The sequence below is a fragment of the Leptodactylus fuscus genome, chromosome 9 (assembly GCF_031893055.1).
Source record: "Leptodactylus fuscus isolate aLepFus1 chromosome 9, aLepFus1.hap2, whole genome shotgun sequence".
Classification (NCBI taxonomy): domain Eukaryota; kingdom Metazoa; phylum Chordata; class Amphibia; order Anura; family Leptodactylidae; genus Leptodactylus; species Leptodactylus fuscus.
In genome coordinates this window covers 53533676-53550858 of record NC_134273.1, presented here as the reverse complement: position 1 = coordinate 53550858, position 17183 = coordinate 53533676, and the positions used below count along the sequence as shown (strand labels likewise).

At 40.4% G+C, this 17183-nt stretch overlaps 1 protein-coding gene across 1 annotated transcript in view; it reads left to right on the top strand.

Annotated features, from left to right (window-relative positions):
• HMCN1 (hemicentin 1) overlaps nt 1–17183 on the top strand; it is a 222579-nt gene that overhangs the window by 88588 nt on the left and 116808 nt on the right. Inside the window, exons 31-40 of the mRNA XM_075286727.1 lie at nt 57–335; nt 946–1227; nt 2915–3023; nt 3920–4089; nt 5971–6122; nt 7290–7413; nt 7790–7891; nt 9743–9925; nt 10367–10518; nt 13606–13729. Of these exons, the coding sequence (XP_075142828.1) occupies nt 57–335; nt 946–1227; nt 2915–3023; nt 3920–4089; nt 5971–6122; nt 7290–7413; nt 7790–7891; nt 9743–9925; nt 10367–10518; nt 13606–13729 (1677 nt within the window). The remainder of the gene's footprint in view (nt 1–56; nt 336–945; nt 1228–2914; nt 3024–3919; nt 4090–5970; nt 6123–7289; nt 7414–7789; nt 7892–9742; nt 9926–10366; nt 10519–13605; nt 13730–17183) is intronic.

Sequence of the window (17183 nt, the reverse complement as noted above, 5' to 3'; positions counted from 1 at the left end):
TGTCTACCAGTTACAATAAATCTGAATTGCATATTTTACATATTTTCTTTTTCTAGTTCCACCCAGCATTAAGGATGGAAACTCCACCACCAAGTTATCATTTATAGTGAACAGTGAAATAACCCTGGAATGTGATGCCAGGGGAATTCCACACCCTACAATTACATGGTATAAAGATGAGGAAACAATTCTTTCCAGTTCACACACTATTTTTATAGAGAATGGCAAATATCTACAAATTTCTGAAGCCAAGACTACAGATTCTGGAAAGTTTACATGTCGTGCGACTAATATCGCAGGGAATTCAGAGAAGACATATGTGCTAGACATTTATGGTAAGGTCTCATTTATGGTTGTGATCTCTATATTTTGAACAGGGAGAGTTTTGCCTGTAATTTAAACTTAAGAGAAGTGCCAGGAGAACAAATATATCAACTGAATGAGAAGCCTAAAATAGGCAATGTCCAATACTTTCCACAAATGTGTAAATCAAACGTATTAGTGACAGAGACACACAGAGATATGACTGCAGCATCTAGTGAGTATTTTACCTTACAACAGTACTGAATATACAGCTACACTGAGCAGTACTTCTCTATAATGTTCTCCATGCTGTTGCTTCTCATTGTGTGAGTGTGATGGAGTCAGTTAAGCAGGATCTCCTCTTTTCTGTATGCTTTCTATGGGAGATATCATAGCAGCTCCACCATTAGTTTGTAGTGTAGACACTTTCATACATCTCCCTGACTCGAGTTACATTTCTGTTTCTTCATTTATGTGACTAGCTAAAAATAACAATATTTCAATACCACACTTTTTATACTGGCCATTCAAGCAAGCTAAAAAGGTACAATATGTCCCTGCCTTTGCTTGTCAACTCTACAACATGAAATATATTTCTGTAATACTATTGTATTAATAGCTTGTGTGTGTTTTGTTTTCAAGTTCCAGCTACGATTGATGGAGATTTGAGTGGACCACAAGGTATAAAGGTAATCGCAGGTAAAACGCTTGTCTTGGAATGTGAAGCCAAGGGACATCCTCTACCATTGATAACCTGGCTAAAAGAAGGATTACCTGTGGAGACAAGTGGCAACATCCGCCTTCTCTACAATGGCAAGAAGTTAGAGATTAAAAATACAGCGGCGCAGGACCAAGGACTATATACTTGTGTGGCTACCAATATAGCAGGAGAGACGGAAATCAAATATGATGTTCATGTTTTAGGTTAGTTACATCCTTCCTAGAAATCTTTTACTTTCAAGCATTAGCTTATTATTAGAGATGAGCGAGTAGTACTTGATCGAGTAGGTATTAGATCGAATACTACGGTATTCGAAATACTCGTACTCGATCGAGTACCACTCGCTATTCGAATGTAAAAGTTCGATGCAGAACCAGCATTGATTGGCCGAATGCTATACAGTCGGCCAATCAACGCTGGTTCTTTTCCTACCTTTAGAAGTCTTCTCCGTGCAGCTTCCCCGCGGCGTCTTCCGGCTCTTCATTCACTCTGCCAGGCATCGGGTCTGGGCAGAGCCGACTGCGCATGTCCGCTTGTAGTACAGGCATGTGCAGTCAGCTCTGCCCAGGCCCGATGCCTGGCAGAGTGAATAAAGAGCCAGAAGACGGCGCGGGGACGCTGCAAGGAGAAGACTTCTCGGAGGATCCAGCCCGACCCTCACTCGTGGACTTGGTAAGTATAATTTGATCGAACGTTGCCTACCCCTGAAACGAGCATTTTCCCCCCATAGACTATAATAGGGTTCGATATTCGATTCGAGTAGTCGAATATTGAGGGGCTACTCGAAACGAATATCGGACCTCGAACATTTTACTGTTCGCTCATCTCTACTTATTATCTAAAATGTCAACTTACACATTATTTCTATATATCTGTGACTGATTATTTTGCACCTTCATGTGGGTGATAGAATAACTATTTAGGGTACAGTTAAATAGTCTTCATATAAATTCTTTACTTTTAATCTTACGGTATGACTTTAACAGTCTAAGATTTGTGAGATGTGAATTAACAAGTATGCCATTATTTTTGTCATATAATATAGTAATAATATTATTATATTATATTATATGCTGTAAACATTTCCTGATTGTCAATGCAAGATAGACACAAAACCTGAAAGTTAGGGCTGAAATGTTCTCAGCTGTGTTTTAGCATCTGGAGATGTAGTTGATTTATTAATATATCTTTATAGCATTTGGTGTTCCATGATGTGTGAGATAACGTACTGCTCACTACCAGCGTCCACTAGGGGAAGCATAGGAACTTATTCCACAATGTTTTGATCTTTGAATTGACAGCCTATATTATAAAGAAGGCTTCTATCTAGTATCAGGCTGTTGTCAGTTTTAATACCAGAATCACCATAGGGAATACCAATCCCCGCTTCCCAATATTCTTTGTTCTAGGATCAACAACTGCATACTGGCTTATTCAAGTTTATCCAGGTGTGCTGCTTGCTAGAACATAGCTAGATATACTTTAGCAGCCTGTGGAAAAAATAGAATATCACTTTGGAATTAAGTTTTGCCTTGGAGCTATTTTTTGGAACATCATGTGGAAAAGATTTACAGAAAAAGATTCTAAAACTAGTACTAAACATATAAGGCCTGGTTCACACCTGCGTTTGGGCCACCTTTCTCTCTGCATTTTTCATGCGGAAACCACACATACCCCATTATAGTTTATGGGGAAAATGAGTTTCCTTAGGCAACCGCTTTTTTTAGGAAAATTAGGTTTCTGCTCAGGGGTCCCCAAGTGGACTCCCAAAAGGAAACCCATGCGCAGATGTGAATCGGGCCTGAGCAGTTTTTTAATTTAGTTATTTTGTATTATTGTGATTAAAATAATTGTATTACATATATTTCTCTTTATTTCATTTTCCCATAGTACCACCAACTATAGAAGGTACAGATGACCTGGGAGAATACATTGTAATTGCCAATAACCCTATTGAACTGGAATGTTATGTTGCAGGAACACCTATACCAACAGTAGGGTAAGATAAGAAAAAGACACATTGGCAAAGATAACATTTTAACATTGTTCAGACCATTTAATCTTATGTTTTTTTCTATGTAACTGACAGATGGGACAGAACTGATGTGATGTCAATTATGGTCATCTGGAGTAGGGCCATTTTTAGGGAATTTAGCTAACAGGGTGGGCATCTAATACGCTTCCATTCCAACCTAAGTACATTAGCATTTTCACTAATATTGAGTTTTGCATAACTTTATTGGACAAACAATTAAATGAAAACCCTCCGAAACAGATGTCATAAATGACCCTAATGGTCTAGTAGAGAGGTTATCATTAGAGATGAGCGAGTACTGTTCGGATCAGCCGATCCGAACAGCATGCTTGCATACAAATGAATGGACGTAGCCGGCACGCGGGGGGTTAAGCGGCCGGCCGCCGTCAAAGCGGAAGTACCAGGTGCATCCATTCATTTCTATGGAGCGTGCTGTTCGGATCGGCTGATCCGAACAGTACTCACTCATCTCTAGTTATCATCTGTAATAGTAAGCCAACCTTCTCTGTCTCGTTGGGCCAAGGTCCTCGCACCTATGTATCTGCTGTGTTCTGTCTATCTAACAAGAAGCCTGGTCATGGAGGCCTATGGTCCTCATCATTTAGCTTTCCCTTTTCTCTCTACACTTGTCCCACATGAGGGCAGGAAAGGAGACATAAAAGTGTGCACTATTACAGTTTTATGATCAGTAAGGTAACCTCCTGTTTGAGGTAGAGAACTTGTACCCCTCATCCTCCCCTTGAGATGGTCTTGCTGTTTCGGATTTAGCTTTTCCATTCCATTTCATCTCACTTGATGCTTTGCATACTTATATGTGTTTCATTTATAGCTATATAGTTTTGCACTTTTTTATTTAAAAGGTGGTTGAAAAATGGAATCCCTCTTAACATTGATGGTAACGTGCAAATTCAGTCAAATGGACAAAAACTGGTTATTCTAGAAACAGAATCATCAGATAGTGGATCATATGAGTGCATTGCTAAGAATGAAGCTGGGACCAGTAGAAAACAGTTTAATGTCAATGTGCATGGTAAGTGCGACCCCTGATGCTTTCACCTCAGATATTGTAAGATACAGATATTAGGGCTAGTTCACACGTGAACTGCCCGCGCGGGTTTTGACACAGAGAGAGACGCGGCGAGCCGCGTCTCTCTCTTGTCAAAACCCGCCCGCCGCGACCATCGCTGTCGCGGCTTAACCCTCTGCTGTCGGCTCAAATGAATGAGCCGACATAGGAGGGAGCTGCCGGGGGCGGAAGCCGCGCGGCTGAGCCTGCGCGGCTTCCGCCTGAAGAAAGGACATGTCCTTTCTTTTCTCCGCTAGCAGCAGCTCACCGCTAGCGGAGAACAGAAGCCCGGCGGTCTCCATAGACCACCATTATAAGGGGAGGTTTTGGACGCGAAATCCGCTGTCAAAAACCTCCCCTTATACTCACGTGTGAACTAGCCCTTACAGATATGGAGGAGTGCAGGATATTTGGGAAAGCATGGATTGGTTTCCTGGATCTGCAGCTACTTTAAGGGTACGTTTTTGTAGAAAAGTTCTGCCATAAGACTTGATTGTCAATCCCTTGATCACTGTCACCAATTCCTGAATTTCTCTGCAGGCATCCTGTATTGCAGTGTATTATACTTGTCAGTGAAAATTCTTAGGTTCTCAATTCTTCAGTGTTGGACTGGGATGTCTGGGGCCCACCATTAAAATTCATTCTGAAAGTCCGATGTGCATCTGTATGTAAATATTACCTGACTCCAGCGGTAGATGGTGCAAGCTATTCAGTGATGGGGGGCCTCGGGGTTACAAAAATAAATCAGGTATTTGTGAGGAAGGACTAACTGAGGCGAAACTTGAAGCTCCTAAGCTTCAATATAAGACCCCTGTCTACCTTGTGCTATTTAGAATTATGGTATATTTTATGTGTTAAAGGGACCTTTGAGGCCCCCTGGGGTCCAGGACCAGCAGCAACTGATACTGCTGCACAGCCTATAACTAGTCCTGAGTGGTAGTCTTGTCTCTGCACCTAGATGTCAACTCAGTGTGTGTATATCATCATAAACTAGGTTGTTTTAAATGACCTATCGCGTATATTATATGGATGCATAGGCTGGCTGAGATCCTGTAACATGTCTATATGTATGTAGCGCAGTGAATGTATTATTCCATGCACAAATCATTCAGGGAGTGGGGAGTCGGGGACTAACTCTGAGACCACATGAGCTCATTTTGGTGGAATTCATGGGGGCTTACTACGTGGGGCCTTAAGGGGTTTTCTAAGTTTTTAAAATTAAGCTAAAAGAAGGAGATGCCATGACATGAACAATGAACCATTACTCATCTGATAAATCCTCCACTGCCCCTGCGATCTTCTATGTTGATTTTCCTGCAGCAGTTACATGCACTATACCCACATGTATGCTACAGCTAGAAGTGCAACTTGAGGGGGTGCATATGGTGCAGTTGAACCCGGGCCCAAGAGCCTTAGTCCAACTATAATGTACAATATATCATAGTTGGGGGTCTAGCACAGATTTTCATTTGGGCCCCGAGAACTTGGTGTTTCGCCAAATCACAAAGCCAATCACTGGTATCATTGGTGACACTCACATATATGACACAAGACTGCTGAGGGAGGCCAGTGCTTGGTTACAGTAGTCGCATTAGTATAGGGCACATCACTGCTGATAAAATGGTGTGGGATTTATTAGGTGCGCAATGGTTCCTTTTAATTTTATGGCAATTCTGCTCTTTGAAGAAATCTTTTGAAGTCCTGGAAAACTCCTGTAAGTATGTGATAGCAGAGCTGTATATGTACGACAGCTGTTGCCAAGAGGTTAATGTCTGTAATAGTTAAGTAAGGATTATTGATATTAGAGACTGGTATATTCTGCTGTATATTCTGTTTGTATTGCAGTTCGGCCTTCCATTAAACCTGAGCCATCACCCTTATCTGTTCTAATGCTGAAATCTATAGCATTGCAATGTATTGCTACCGGAGTTCCTAGTCCTCACATCACCTGGTTAAAAAATGGGCTGCCTTTTAATATTATGAAAGGAAATATAAGGGTAAGTGCACAAAACGTATTCATGCAGCACGACAGTGTTGTTGAGGGTTTTCTATCATGTTGCAGTATTGTATTGAATTGGTTTCTTGGCTTCTGATATCTTTAACCAAATTCAATTTGCTAGAATGGTAGTAGCCACACACCTCTCTTTATTCAGTGGGTGCCATTGAGATCCATACATTTGAGTTAAGGAAAGAGTGGGCAAATCTGATATACTATACTATATACTACATTCTCCACGCAGGACTAACATATTGCCAACTGTTCTTGCTCAAAAAGTGAGCAAAAACTAAAAATAAAGAGCTGATTTTATGCGACCATTCATTATTCTGTACAATATACTGCGAAGCTGGAAAAATAATTCAGAATGGGGTGGATTTGAAGAAAAAGTGCATTGGTGCGGTTTTCTTACGCGCTTCATTTGCCAAAATGACATGTCACCTGTATTCTATGTTTCGATGTGATGCCATGGATACCAAATTTATATGGTTTTATTTACCATGTTCTGACACCGGTAACTTTTTTACACTTTCTTGTACGGAGATGCATAGGGCATCTTTTTTGCGGGACCAGGTGTACTTTTTAGTTATACCAGTTTAGGGAATTGCTTTTGCTTTTATCACGTTTTATTCAAATTTTTATCTCGGGCAAAACAGTGAAAAAACAGCGGTTTGGCACTTTTGACTTTTTTCTATTTGAATTTTTAATACTTTTTATTTTTTGTTATATTTATATTTACTTTATTTAATTGTTTTGCATTTATTAGACCCCCTAGGGGTCTTGAACCCAGGGGGTAGATCACTAATGCAATGCATTACAATGCTAATGCATTGCAATGCATTGCAAAAATATCATCCTTTCTTTTGCAGGTGACATAGTCGCCTGCAAAAGAAAATCGTTACCGACAGGCCTGGGAGCCTTCACAAGGAAGCTTACTCCAGGTGCCAGCAATACCCAGCAAAATGGCAGTGCCCATACGCCACTGGTAAAATGGTTCCTCGGTCAGCTTTGACTGAGGCGTCAGAGGGGGTGGTGCCTGCGATCGGTGTGGGCAATGATCATGGGCATTAGTGCTGGGTGTCTGCAATTGTTGGGAGGGGGTTAAGCCGCACAATCTTCATATTTTTCATTATGAGACATGAGATAATGTATTTTTTTATATTTATAGGTGGAATCTTTTGGTCGCATTTTACAGTTCAAAAGTGCACTACTAGAAGATGATGGAAAATATACCTGTGTGGCAACAAATTCTGCTGGGGAAGTGGAGCAAAGCATTGTGTTAAATGTTTATGGTATGTTGGGTCATGCAGTTTATTGTATACCATCCATTTTACACCTGAGCGGTGGCTGTTTTCACAGATCCCTTATACATTACAGTTTATGCAAGGAGGTGTGAAATAGACATAAATAGAGCATGACTTATTTTCATTGTCTGATGTCACAGACTGTCAGAATATATCGGTCATGTGAATAGCCCCCATTTACAGACATTGACAGCGGGGTGTGGCATATAACACATTGCATTACATGGATCTCAATATAAACAAATGGAACATAAAATGAAAGAGGAACTAAGAGAAGGAAGTTTGTGTTGGATAGTTAGCTTATTTATTACATTTATATACTTGTATACGTATACATTTGTTTATGTTTTCTTCTTTATTTCAGAACCACCAAGAATAGAACATTCTGAAGAAGTCATCTATGAAACTGTGATTGTAAATCAACCGGTGTCTCTTGAATGTAAGACTTCTGGAAAACCTAATCCAGGTAAATTGATATTACTATTAAACAGGTTGTTTGAGGAGTTTAGATTCACTTACCTAAGCCAGTGGACTGTTGATCTGTGGGTTCCGACCTCGTCCCAACAGTGGAGAGTCTTAGTTCGGGTCCCTGATATTTCTGACTTTTGCCCTTCACATGACTGATACAGGGAATCTGTGCTGAGCAGTCATGTTTTGGTCAGTCAGAGCATCAGCGCTCACTGATTGGCTGATGTGCTCCAATGTAAGTAAGAGGTGAACGAAGATGGAACATGAGTGATGACACTTTACTGGATCTCTGGCAGAACAGAGATCTAAATATATAGTCATTGTTATGTTAAGCCTCCTCAGGGTGTATAAAAATGAGTTGAAACTCCCTTGTTTTTCCAAAGAAAAAGTGCAATAAATCAATCACAATGATAACCTATGAAAGTAACCCCTAATTTTACCACACAAAACTGGGAAAACAATTGACTCGAGTATAAGCCTAGTCATAAGTTACAGCTCTTCAATTTGGCCCGGACACACAGCTGCAAAAGCAACTGCATCTATGTGTATGGGCCCATTGAAATATAATAGTCCATAATTTTATCCACCATCGCAGCTAAAAAGTCTGGTCATGTGCATTACAGCTTAGTAACTCCATGTGCCTCATAGTAATAGCAGTTAACCCCATCATGTCCCTCACATTAACCCCCTGTGTGCCTCACATAACAGCTACTGATATGTGGGACACATGGAGGTAATAATTAGGTATCTTCATAATTAAAGTCCTTTATTAGTACTCCCATATGTCTCACATATTAGTAACCCTTATATGGGGCACACAGGGGTTAATATGAGGGGCATGATGGGGTTAACTGCTATTAATGTGAGGCACATGGAGTTACTGAAACTAAATTAATAACCCCAAATGCCTGACATTATAGGAATAGTAATCCAGCATGTACCTGCCAGTTTTACTTTCACTTTGTTACACGGAGCCTCCTCTCCTCAATGCAGGGCAGCAGCAGGGGCCTCCGGACTTTCATCTCTCTTGCTAGAGAAGGGAAAGTGTCCTATAGCATTGCTGTAGCAACCACTGAAGGACACTCCCCCTACGCTTAATATATGCAGGTCCTTGAAGGTCCTGTGCTCTGTGCCTCATTTTGCCAATGCAAATGCATTGGTTAAGGAACCGATCGGGGGCCCTGACCAATGCATTTGTAAAAACAAAATGAGCATTAATAGTTGGGGCTCAAGACCCTGACTCGAGTATAAGCCGAGGGGGGGGGGGGGGCTTTTTCAGCATAAAAATTGTGCTGAAAAAGTCGGCTTATTCTCGAGTGTATATGGTATATACCAAGCTGTGTGCTGGAACAGCGACTTTTCCTTATGTGCCTATATGTCTATTTGGTATGTGTTACCATTACGTGTTGCATGTTTTTGTTTCAGAACTTTTATTAGTCATAAATTGACATAAGTACTATCTCTATTCATACTCATGCATACTTTTGTTTTATGCAATGCATGTATTATACATGACTGTATTCCATCTGCCATCTTGTGTGTTTGTCCTCATTTTAATGGAATACTAAAATGTTGCTAGATTTACTATATTGGTGTGTGCTGTCTTCTTTTCATAGGAATGACATTAACAAATAAGATTATTGGGATTGTCCTGCAATTAAATATCATATTCACTGTATAGATCATTGCAAATGAAAGACTCTGTGTTTGGGATATGATAATTAATATTGTATTTTTACTAATAATAATAATAATAATAATAATAATTATTATTATTATTATTATTATTATTATTATTATTATTATTATTGCTACTTGCTAATTTCTACTTTTTTTTTTTAAATTAAAGATGTCACCTGGTCAAAAGATAACCATGCTATCCTAGTCACAGGCGAGTCACCAGTTACCATCTTAGATGGAGGGCAAATACTACAAATAACAAGCGCACAACCATTTGACGCTGGTGTGTACAAATGTGTAGCCAGCAGCATAGCCGGATCAGCAGATCTGACATACGTATTGCAGGTACATGGTAAGTATGTCTCACATTATTTGTAATAGCACTGAAGTAATAGAATTAGATAATGAGGTAATAGACAAAGGGGGCCTTATCTGGAGCTTCTGGTCCTCGGCTGAGATAAGTAGAATTTGACTTTGTAGCCATGAAAGGAAAATGTGAATATTTCAGCATAAGAATATATCCACTAGAACAATATATTGACTGAATCACCCAGCTAAGGTGGATTTCTGGACAACATAAGTCTCAAAATACTCCATACTACAGTCTATAATACAATATTCAGGATCTAATGGAAGGACGGCAGGGGATTATAAAAATGTAAAATCCCAGTGTGTTATTACTGGGATATTCCTATATCAAATGTATTTACTGGATATGGCCTGGTAAAGATAACACTAATGTGCAATTTTTAGAGTGTTCATCATTATAACTGTTAACTGTGTTCACTTACAGTTCCGCCCTCCATTTTTGGTTCCAATGAACCTATTACTGTGATCATCAACAATCCTGTAAGATTAGAATGTGAAGCCACAGGCTTTCCAACACCTAGCTTAACATGGCTAAAAGATGGCAGACCGGTCTCCAGTTTCAGTGGTGGCATTCAGGTATTTAATAGCATTCTGAAGTCAGTATCTATCTATCTATCTATCTATCTATCTATCTATCTATCTATCGGTAACTATCTATCTATCATCTATCTATCTATCTATCTATCTATCTATCTATCGGTAACTAACTATCGGTACCTATCTATCTATCTATCCATCCATCCATCCATCCATCCATCCATCCATCTATCCATCCATCTGTGGTGGCATTCAGGTATTTAATAGCATTCTGAAGTCGGTATCTATCTATCTATCTATCTATCTATCTATCATCTATCTATCTATCTATCTATCTATCTATCTATCTATCTATCTATCGGTAACTATCTATCTATCTATCTATCTATCTATCTATCTCCTATCTATCTATCTATCTATCTATCTATCTATCTATCTGTATCTATCTATCTATCTATCTATCTATCTATCTGTATCTATCTATCTATCTATCTATCTATCTATCTATCTATTGGTATCTATCTATGTATCTATCTATGTATCTATCTATGTATCTATCTATCTATCTATCTATCTATCTATCTCCTATCTATCTATCCATCCATCCATCCATCCATCCATCCATCCATCCATCCATCCATCCATCCATCCGTTTATGTAGACTAGGGTTACAAATGGGTTTTCATCAGTTCTGCTGGTTTCCATCTCACCCCAGAGACATTCTGATGGGGAATTGTGATGCCTTCTTGGTGCAATGGTGGTATCTGTATAGCGCCATGGAATATGTCGGAATATGTTATTTTAAGAAGAAAAAATAAATACATAAAACTGAACATAGAAATCAATGTACTTAAGCTAGGTTCACATCTGTGCTCAGTGAGGACTCGGGGATTCCATTCCCATTCTGCAAGTAGGACATTTCTATCTGCATTTTCCAGTGGAAACCAGGCAGAAACCCGGTGTACCCCATTATAGTCGCAAGTAACCGCTTTTCGTGCCAAAGCGAAATACAGGTGTGAACCTTGCATAACATGAGATCATATTTTTAGAACCTATATGTAATACTATCAGAAGACAAGAAAACAAAAGTGATTTGATCCTCTCTTACACCTGGGCAAATCAGGACACTGGAAAGGCTTTTATTTATTTATTTTGCGAATTAATTAATTAATTAATTAATTAATCACGTAATTTAGTTATTCGTTAATGTATTTATTTCTCTTTCTTTTATGGCGCCAACATATTCAGCATCTCTTTGCAGACATTGTTAGTTGCTGTCCTATATAGGGCTCACAATCTAAATTCCCTAACAGTGTGTCTTTGGAGAGGAAAATGTAACAGGGATACAGACTTCGTCCCAGTGTAGAAGCTAGGGTCCCACCCCGTATCAATAGGCAACAGAAGAGCTTCACACAAATATGTATGTGTCAATCAAATAGATGTATTTATTGGTAGAGCTTAGTGGAGCAAACGTTTTCGGTCTGGGTGGACCTTCATCAGGCTCTGTAAGGTGTGGAAAACAGATGTGGGTAGCTATGGTCTGAAGGTAGGTAGTGCCAGTCACCTCTGCCGACACCGATCCGAGGCCCGCTCTCTCCGTGTTGGAAAACAAGAAAAAATGAAGTGTAAACGTTTTCGGTCTGGGTGGACCTTCATCAGGCTCTACATAAAAAACAATATAACAAACAATATAATACAAAAATAAGATCCAAAAGAATATCACCAAATGTACAATATTTACAAAGAATCATAATCTAGGTGTTATCTTTGAGAATCGCTTGGAGATATATGTAGGTATAGAGTCAAGGTAAATCACATGTCATATAGTAATAAATAACAAGTAACATCAGAATATGTCCCTAGTTGCACTCATATAATGTTCAACATAGGATTCTCCTGGTAAGGTGCCACATGGGACAACAGAAGCATATATATAAGGAGAAATATTGAATATCAGATTTCATCATACCTGTAAGGTGTGGAAAACAGATGTGGGTAGCTATGGTCTGAAGGTAAGTAGGGCCAGTCACCTGAGGATATCATGTGATTAAGATTAGACCCAAACAAACTCTCCACGGAATAACCTAAGACCATAGCCTATTGTAAATGATGCTCGTGTCTAGGGGTTTCTTACCTCTGCCGACACCGATCCGAGGCCCGCTCTCTCCGTGTTGGAAAACAAGAAAAAAAGAAAAAATGAAGTGTAGTGTGCGCATAAAGAACAGGCTAACAGCCGCAGGGAAGCGCGTCTGTGTAGTGCCTTCCTGGTCTTTAAATAGAGCGCCGGACTTAATCAGTAAATATAAAGCTTTGTAAATATTGTACATTTGGTGATATTCTTTTGGATCTTATTTTTGTATTATATTGTTTGTTATATTGTTTTTTATGTAGAGCCTGATGAAGGTCCACCCAGACCGAAAACGTTTACACTTCATTTTTTCTTGTTTTCCAACACAGAGAGAGCGGGCCTCGGATCGGTGTCGGCAGAGGTGACTGGCCCTACCTACCTTCAGACCATAGCTACCCACATCTGTTTTCCACACCTTACAGAGCCTGATGAAGGTCCACCCAGACCGAAAACGTTTGCTCCACTAAGCTCTACCAATAAATACATCTATTTGATTGACACATACATATTTGTGTGAAGCTCTTCTGTTGCCTTTGGAGAGGAAAAGGGATTGAGCCATTAAAACTATAACCATGCCATGACATCCAATAGAGCTTTGGAATCCAACAGGACATCCTCTCTGTGCTTATGCATAAAATAATCGATAGCTACGGGTCTAACATATCTGTTCATTACAACTCATAGATTGTACTGATGGCTATAAATGATAACACTGAGCAGTAGCCAAAGCACTTCGACTGTCACATGGAAAGTGCAATCCAATCTGCAGGCAGCATGTTATACAGCACGAGGAGCTGAGCGGATATATATTTATTCATTCATTCATTTTATAGCTGCTTTGTTTATAAAAATGTATTTATCAGACAGATTCGATTAACTGTGAAAGCAGCCTTACTTCTAAGGACACAGTTGTCACTTTTCAAGCTGAAGTGGCCTATGAACAGAATTTTGTGATACCATCTATGGCTGACAAAATCTCTTGTCTTTATTTGTCACAGATTTCTTCAGGTGGAAGGGTTCTGACATTAACAAACGCACAGGTTGGAGATTCTGGGAAATATACATGTGTGGCACTGAACGCTGCTGGAGAACAACAAAGAGATTTTGACTTATCTGTGTTTAGTAAGTTGTACTTGTGACAATAGGTTCTATGGCCTGGTATGTACAGTACGATCAGTGCCGTTGTTACCTGTAGTAGCTGTCTAATGAGGTCAGGCACCATAAAGTGTGGATCTGAAGAAAATGTAATCATTAAAGGGGTTTTCCCATCTCCCCATTTCACCAGCTTTGCCTGATGTCTCTTCTTCTCACTTCCCGTATTCCTTATGAAACAGTCAAAGCCGCCTCCCCCCAGCTTGCTGAACAGGACACTATGTAGTATTGCAATACTTATTATGATTACTAGAAATCTACCGTATTTCCGTATTTTTCGGACTATAAGACGCACCTAGGTTTTAGAGGAGGAAAATAGGGAAAAAAAATTTTGAAGCAAAAACTGGTAAAATATTTAATATATGGGAGTTGTAGTTTAGCAATAGCTGCAAGGCCACATTGACAGGTGACCCTGCAGCTGTACGGGGATGCATAGAGCGGTTTTTTTGCGGGGCCAGCTGTAATTTTTAGTTATACCATTTTGGGGGATATCTATTGCTTAGATCACCTTGTATTGAAAAAAAACAGGAGGTGATTTAGAACTTTTATTTATTTCATATTTTTAAAGCTTTTTTTTTTTTTACTATTTTATTCCCCCCCGGGGGCTTGAACCTGCGGTCACTTGATCGCAAGTCCCATAGACGGCAATACAACTGTATTGCCGTCTATGGGACATTCTGTCTATTAGTATTACGGCTGGTCATAGAGACCAGCCGCAATACTAATATAGCAGTGACAGGCCTGGGAGCCTCATTAGGCTCCCGGCTGTCACCCGAACAGGTCGGCTCCTGCGATATCGCCACGCAGGAGCCGGCCTGCAACTTTACAGGTACGGGGCCGGTGGGGACCGGCCCCGGGGGAGAAGGGGCCACGGATACTGACCCGGCATCCGCTGTACTAGAGAGGCGGATGCCGGGGAGGGATAGACGCCGGGGCCTGAGACATCGCTACGATCCTCTGCCATGCATGAAGCCAGCGGCGGGGGCACAGAGGAGCGGAATAGCATCACTCCTCCCGCTGCTGGCTTCATGCAGGGCAGAGGAGCGCAGCGATGTCTCAGGCCCCGGCACCTGTAATGGCGTCTATCACTTGCCGGCTTCCGCCTCTCTATTACAGCGGATGCCAGGCGCCACCTTCAGACTATAAGACGCACCCTTCTTTTCCCCAAAAATTTTTGGGAAAAAAAGTGCGTCTTATAGTCCGAAAAATACGGTAATATAAATACTGATCAGATAATATGAACATGCTTATGGAGAGTGTTATATGTGTGTTTGAAAGGAGAGATAACAGACAACGCTTTATCAGCAAACTGCAATTAGTTGAATGGTAGAGCTGTAGATAACAGTGAGAGCAGTGAGTGATGTCACTTGTCCTGTCTTAACACACAGGTCAGGTGCTATGGAAACTCTGTGTAAACAATGGGAGGAATAATTTCACTTAGCAGGAAAACAAAAGAGCATTATCTTTAGGAACACTTTACACAAGCTAGCAGAATAGATCGGAACCTTGAGATGGGAACACCCCTTTAAGGACAATGCAAACTCAATACAAACTTTTCTGAGTTCATACTGTCCGTAAAGTATAAAGTATGTTTATTATTTTAGTCACTAATGACATAAGGGGACAACTTCACAACACACAGAAATAAGCTTCCATCCTAAAACAAGGTTTATAATTTTAATCTCTTTGGAAATATGATGAGAGTAGGGGCTTTCTATGTCTGCATCACATTGTTTTTAATGGGAATTAGTGATGGACACTTCGTTCAGCATGCTGAAAAAAAACAGAAGTATTCTGCTGGATCCTGCCACAGTTTCCACAGCCGAATCAGAAACCGCAGAACGAGGCCTCATGCTTGATTAGCCCCATTGTAGTAATCACTTGTGGAAACCTGCGGCAGAAAGCCAAGGCTTAACTTAAGATTTCTGCCAGGGGTTCCACAGGGCTGGAGGGGAGTTTAACGTGGAAGACTGCCTCAAATTCTTCTCCAAATTCCACCATGTGAACAAATTCCAACATGTATTACATGCAAGCAGCTGTGCTCAAAAAGCCCAAAAATCAGAACTAAAACTGCAATTTTGATGTTATTTTGAAGGACATGTTTGTAGATTTACAGTGGCTTGAAAAAGTATTCATACCACTTGAACTTTGTTATATTTTGTCACCTTACAACTTTTCATGTCACACTTTCAGATTTTTATTTGATTAAAAGTTTTGATAAAACTATGTATCATTTTTGTTCCTCTTATCTGCTACTTTGTGCTGGTCCATCACTTCACATCTCAATAAAATATATTTAAGTTTGTAGTTGTTAGGTAACAAAATGTGAAAAATTTCAAGTGGTATGAATACTTTTGCAAGCCAAAAAGTCTAATGACAGTTTGTCGGGTTTTTCCAGGGTTCCCTAAAGAAAAAGGTACAGAAATAAGACTTTAAATTCAGTGTGGATGTGTGGTATGATCACCGTCTGCTACCATGACCATACTCCATGACCATATAATTCCCATTGATTAACAGAATGAACATATGTTTGTCCTGTTCCTCTAGATCAGACCTGGGCATTGTATGGCCCGCGGGCCACATCCGGCCCTCTAACTATATCAGGCTGGCTCCTAGATAGATGCTGAATTGCAAGTTGGCTAAAGGACCTTTGATGACGTCATTAAAGGTCCTTTAACTGATTAGGATATGATGAGACTCGTTTTTGGGCAGAACCACACAGGGCAGTTTTGTTGTGTTACACAAAAAGAGCAATCTGCCAGGAATGGACAGTGATGGAAGAGAAGGAGGAGAGAAGAGACAGTATGTGTGAGCAAGGGGGGGGGGGGGGGGCTGGGGGCAGATGTAGGGGGCAGTTAAACTGAAGGCAGATGGAGGGGCGGCATTAAACTGGGATCAAATAGAGGAGGATATTAAACTGTGGGGGTAGCTGGAGGGGGACCTGTCTGCCTCTAGTTGCCCCCCAGTTTAATGTCCCCCCTCCAACTAGCCCCACTGTTTAATGTCCCCCTCCAGCTGCCCCAGTTTAATGTCCACCTCTAGAATCTGATAGTTTAAACTGGGGCACCAGGAGAGGGACTTAATACTGTGGGACATTTGGAGGGGAACATTATAATGTGGGGGCACATAATGTTAGGGTGACTGTAGGAGCATTATATTGTGTGGGAGCACATGGAAAAATGGATGCAAATGGATGGAGTCAATGTAGAAGTAGGTGGAGCCAAATTTGCTGCGGCACGCATAGCCCTCTAGAACCATTTCAATTTCTCATGTGGCCCCATGGGAAAATGAATTGCCCACCCCTGCTCTAGACAGCTGGAAAGGCAGCAGCTCAGTTATTTGTTATTGTACTCAGTAATAATTATGTTACTTCTTTTTTAGGTTACATACAGTTAAACAATCGGTACACTTTCTGGGCAAAAAG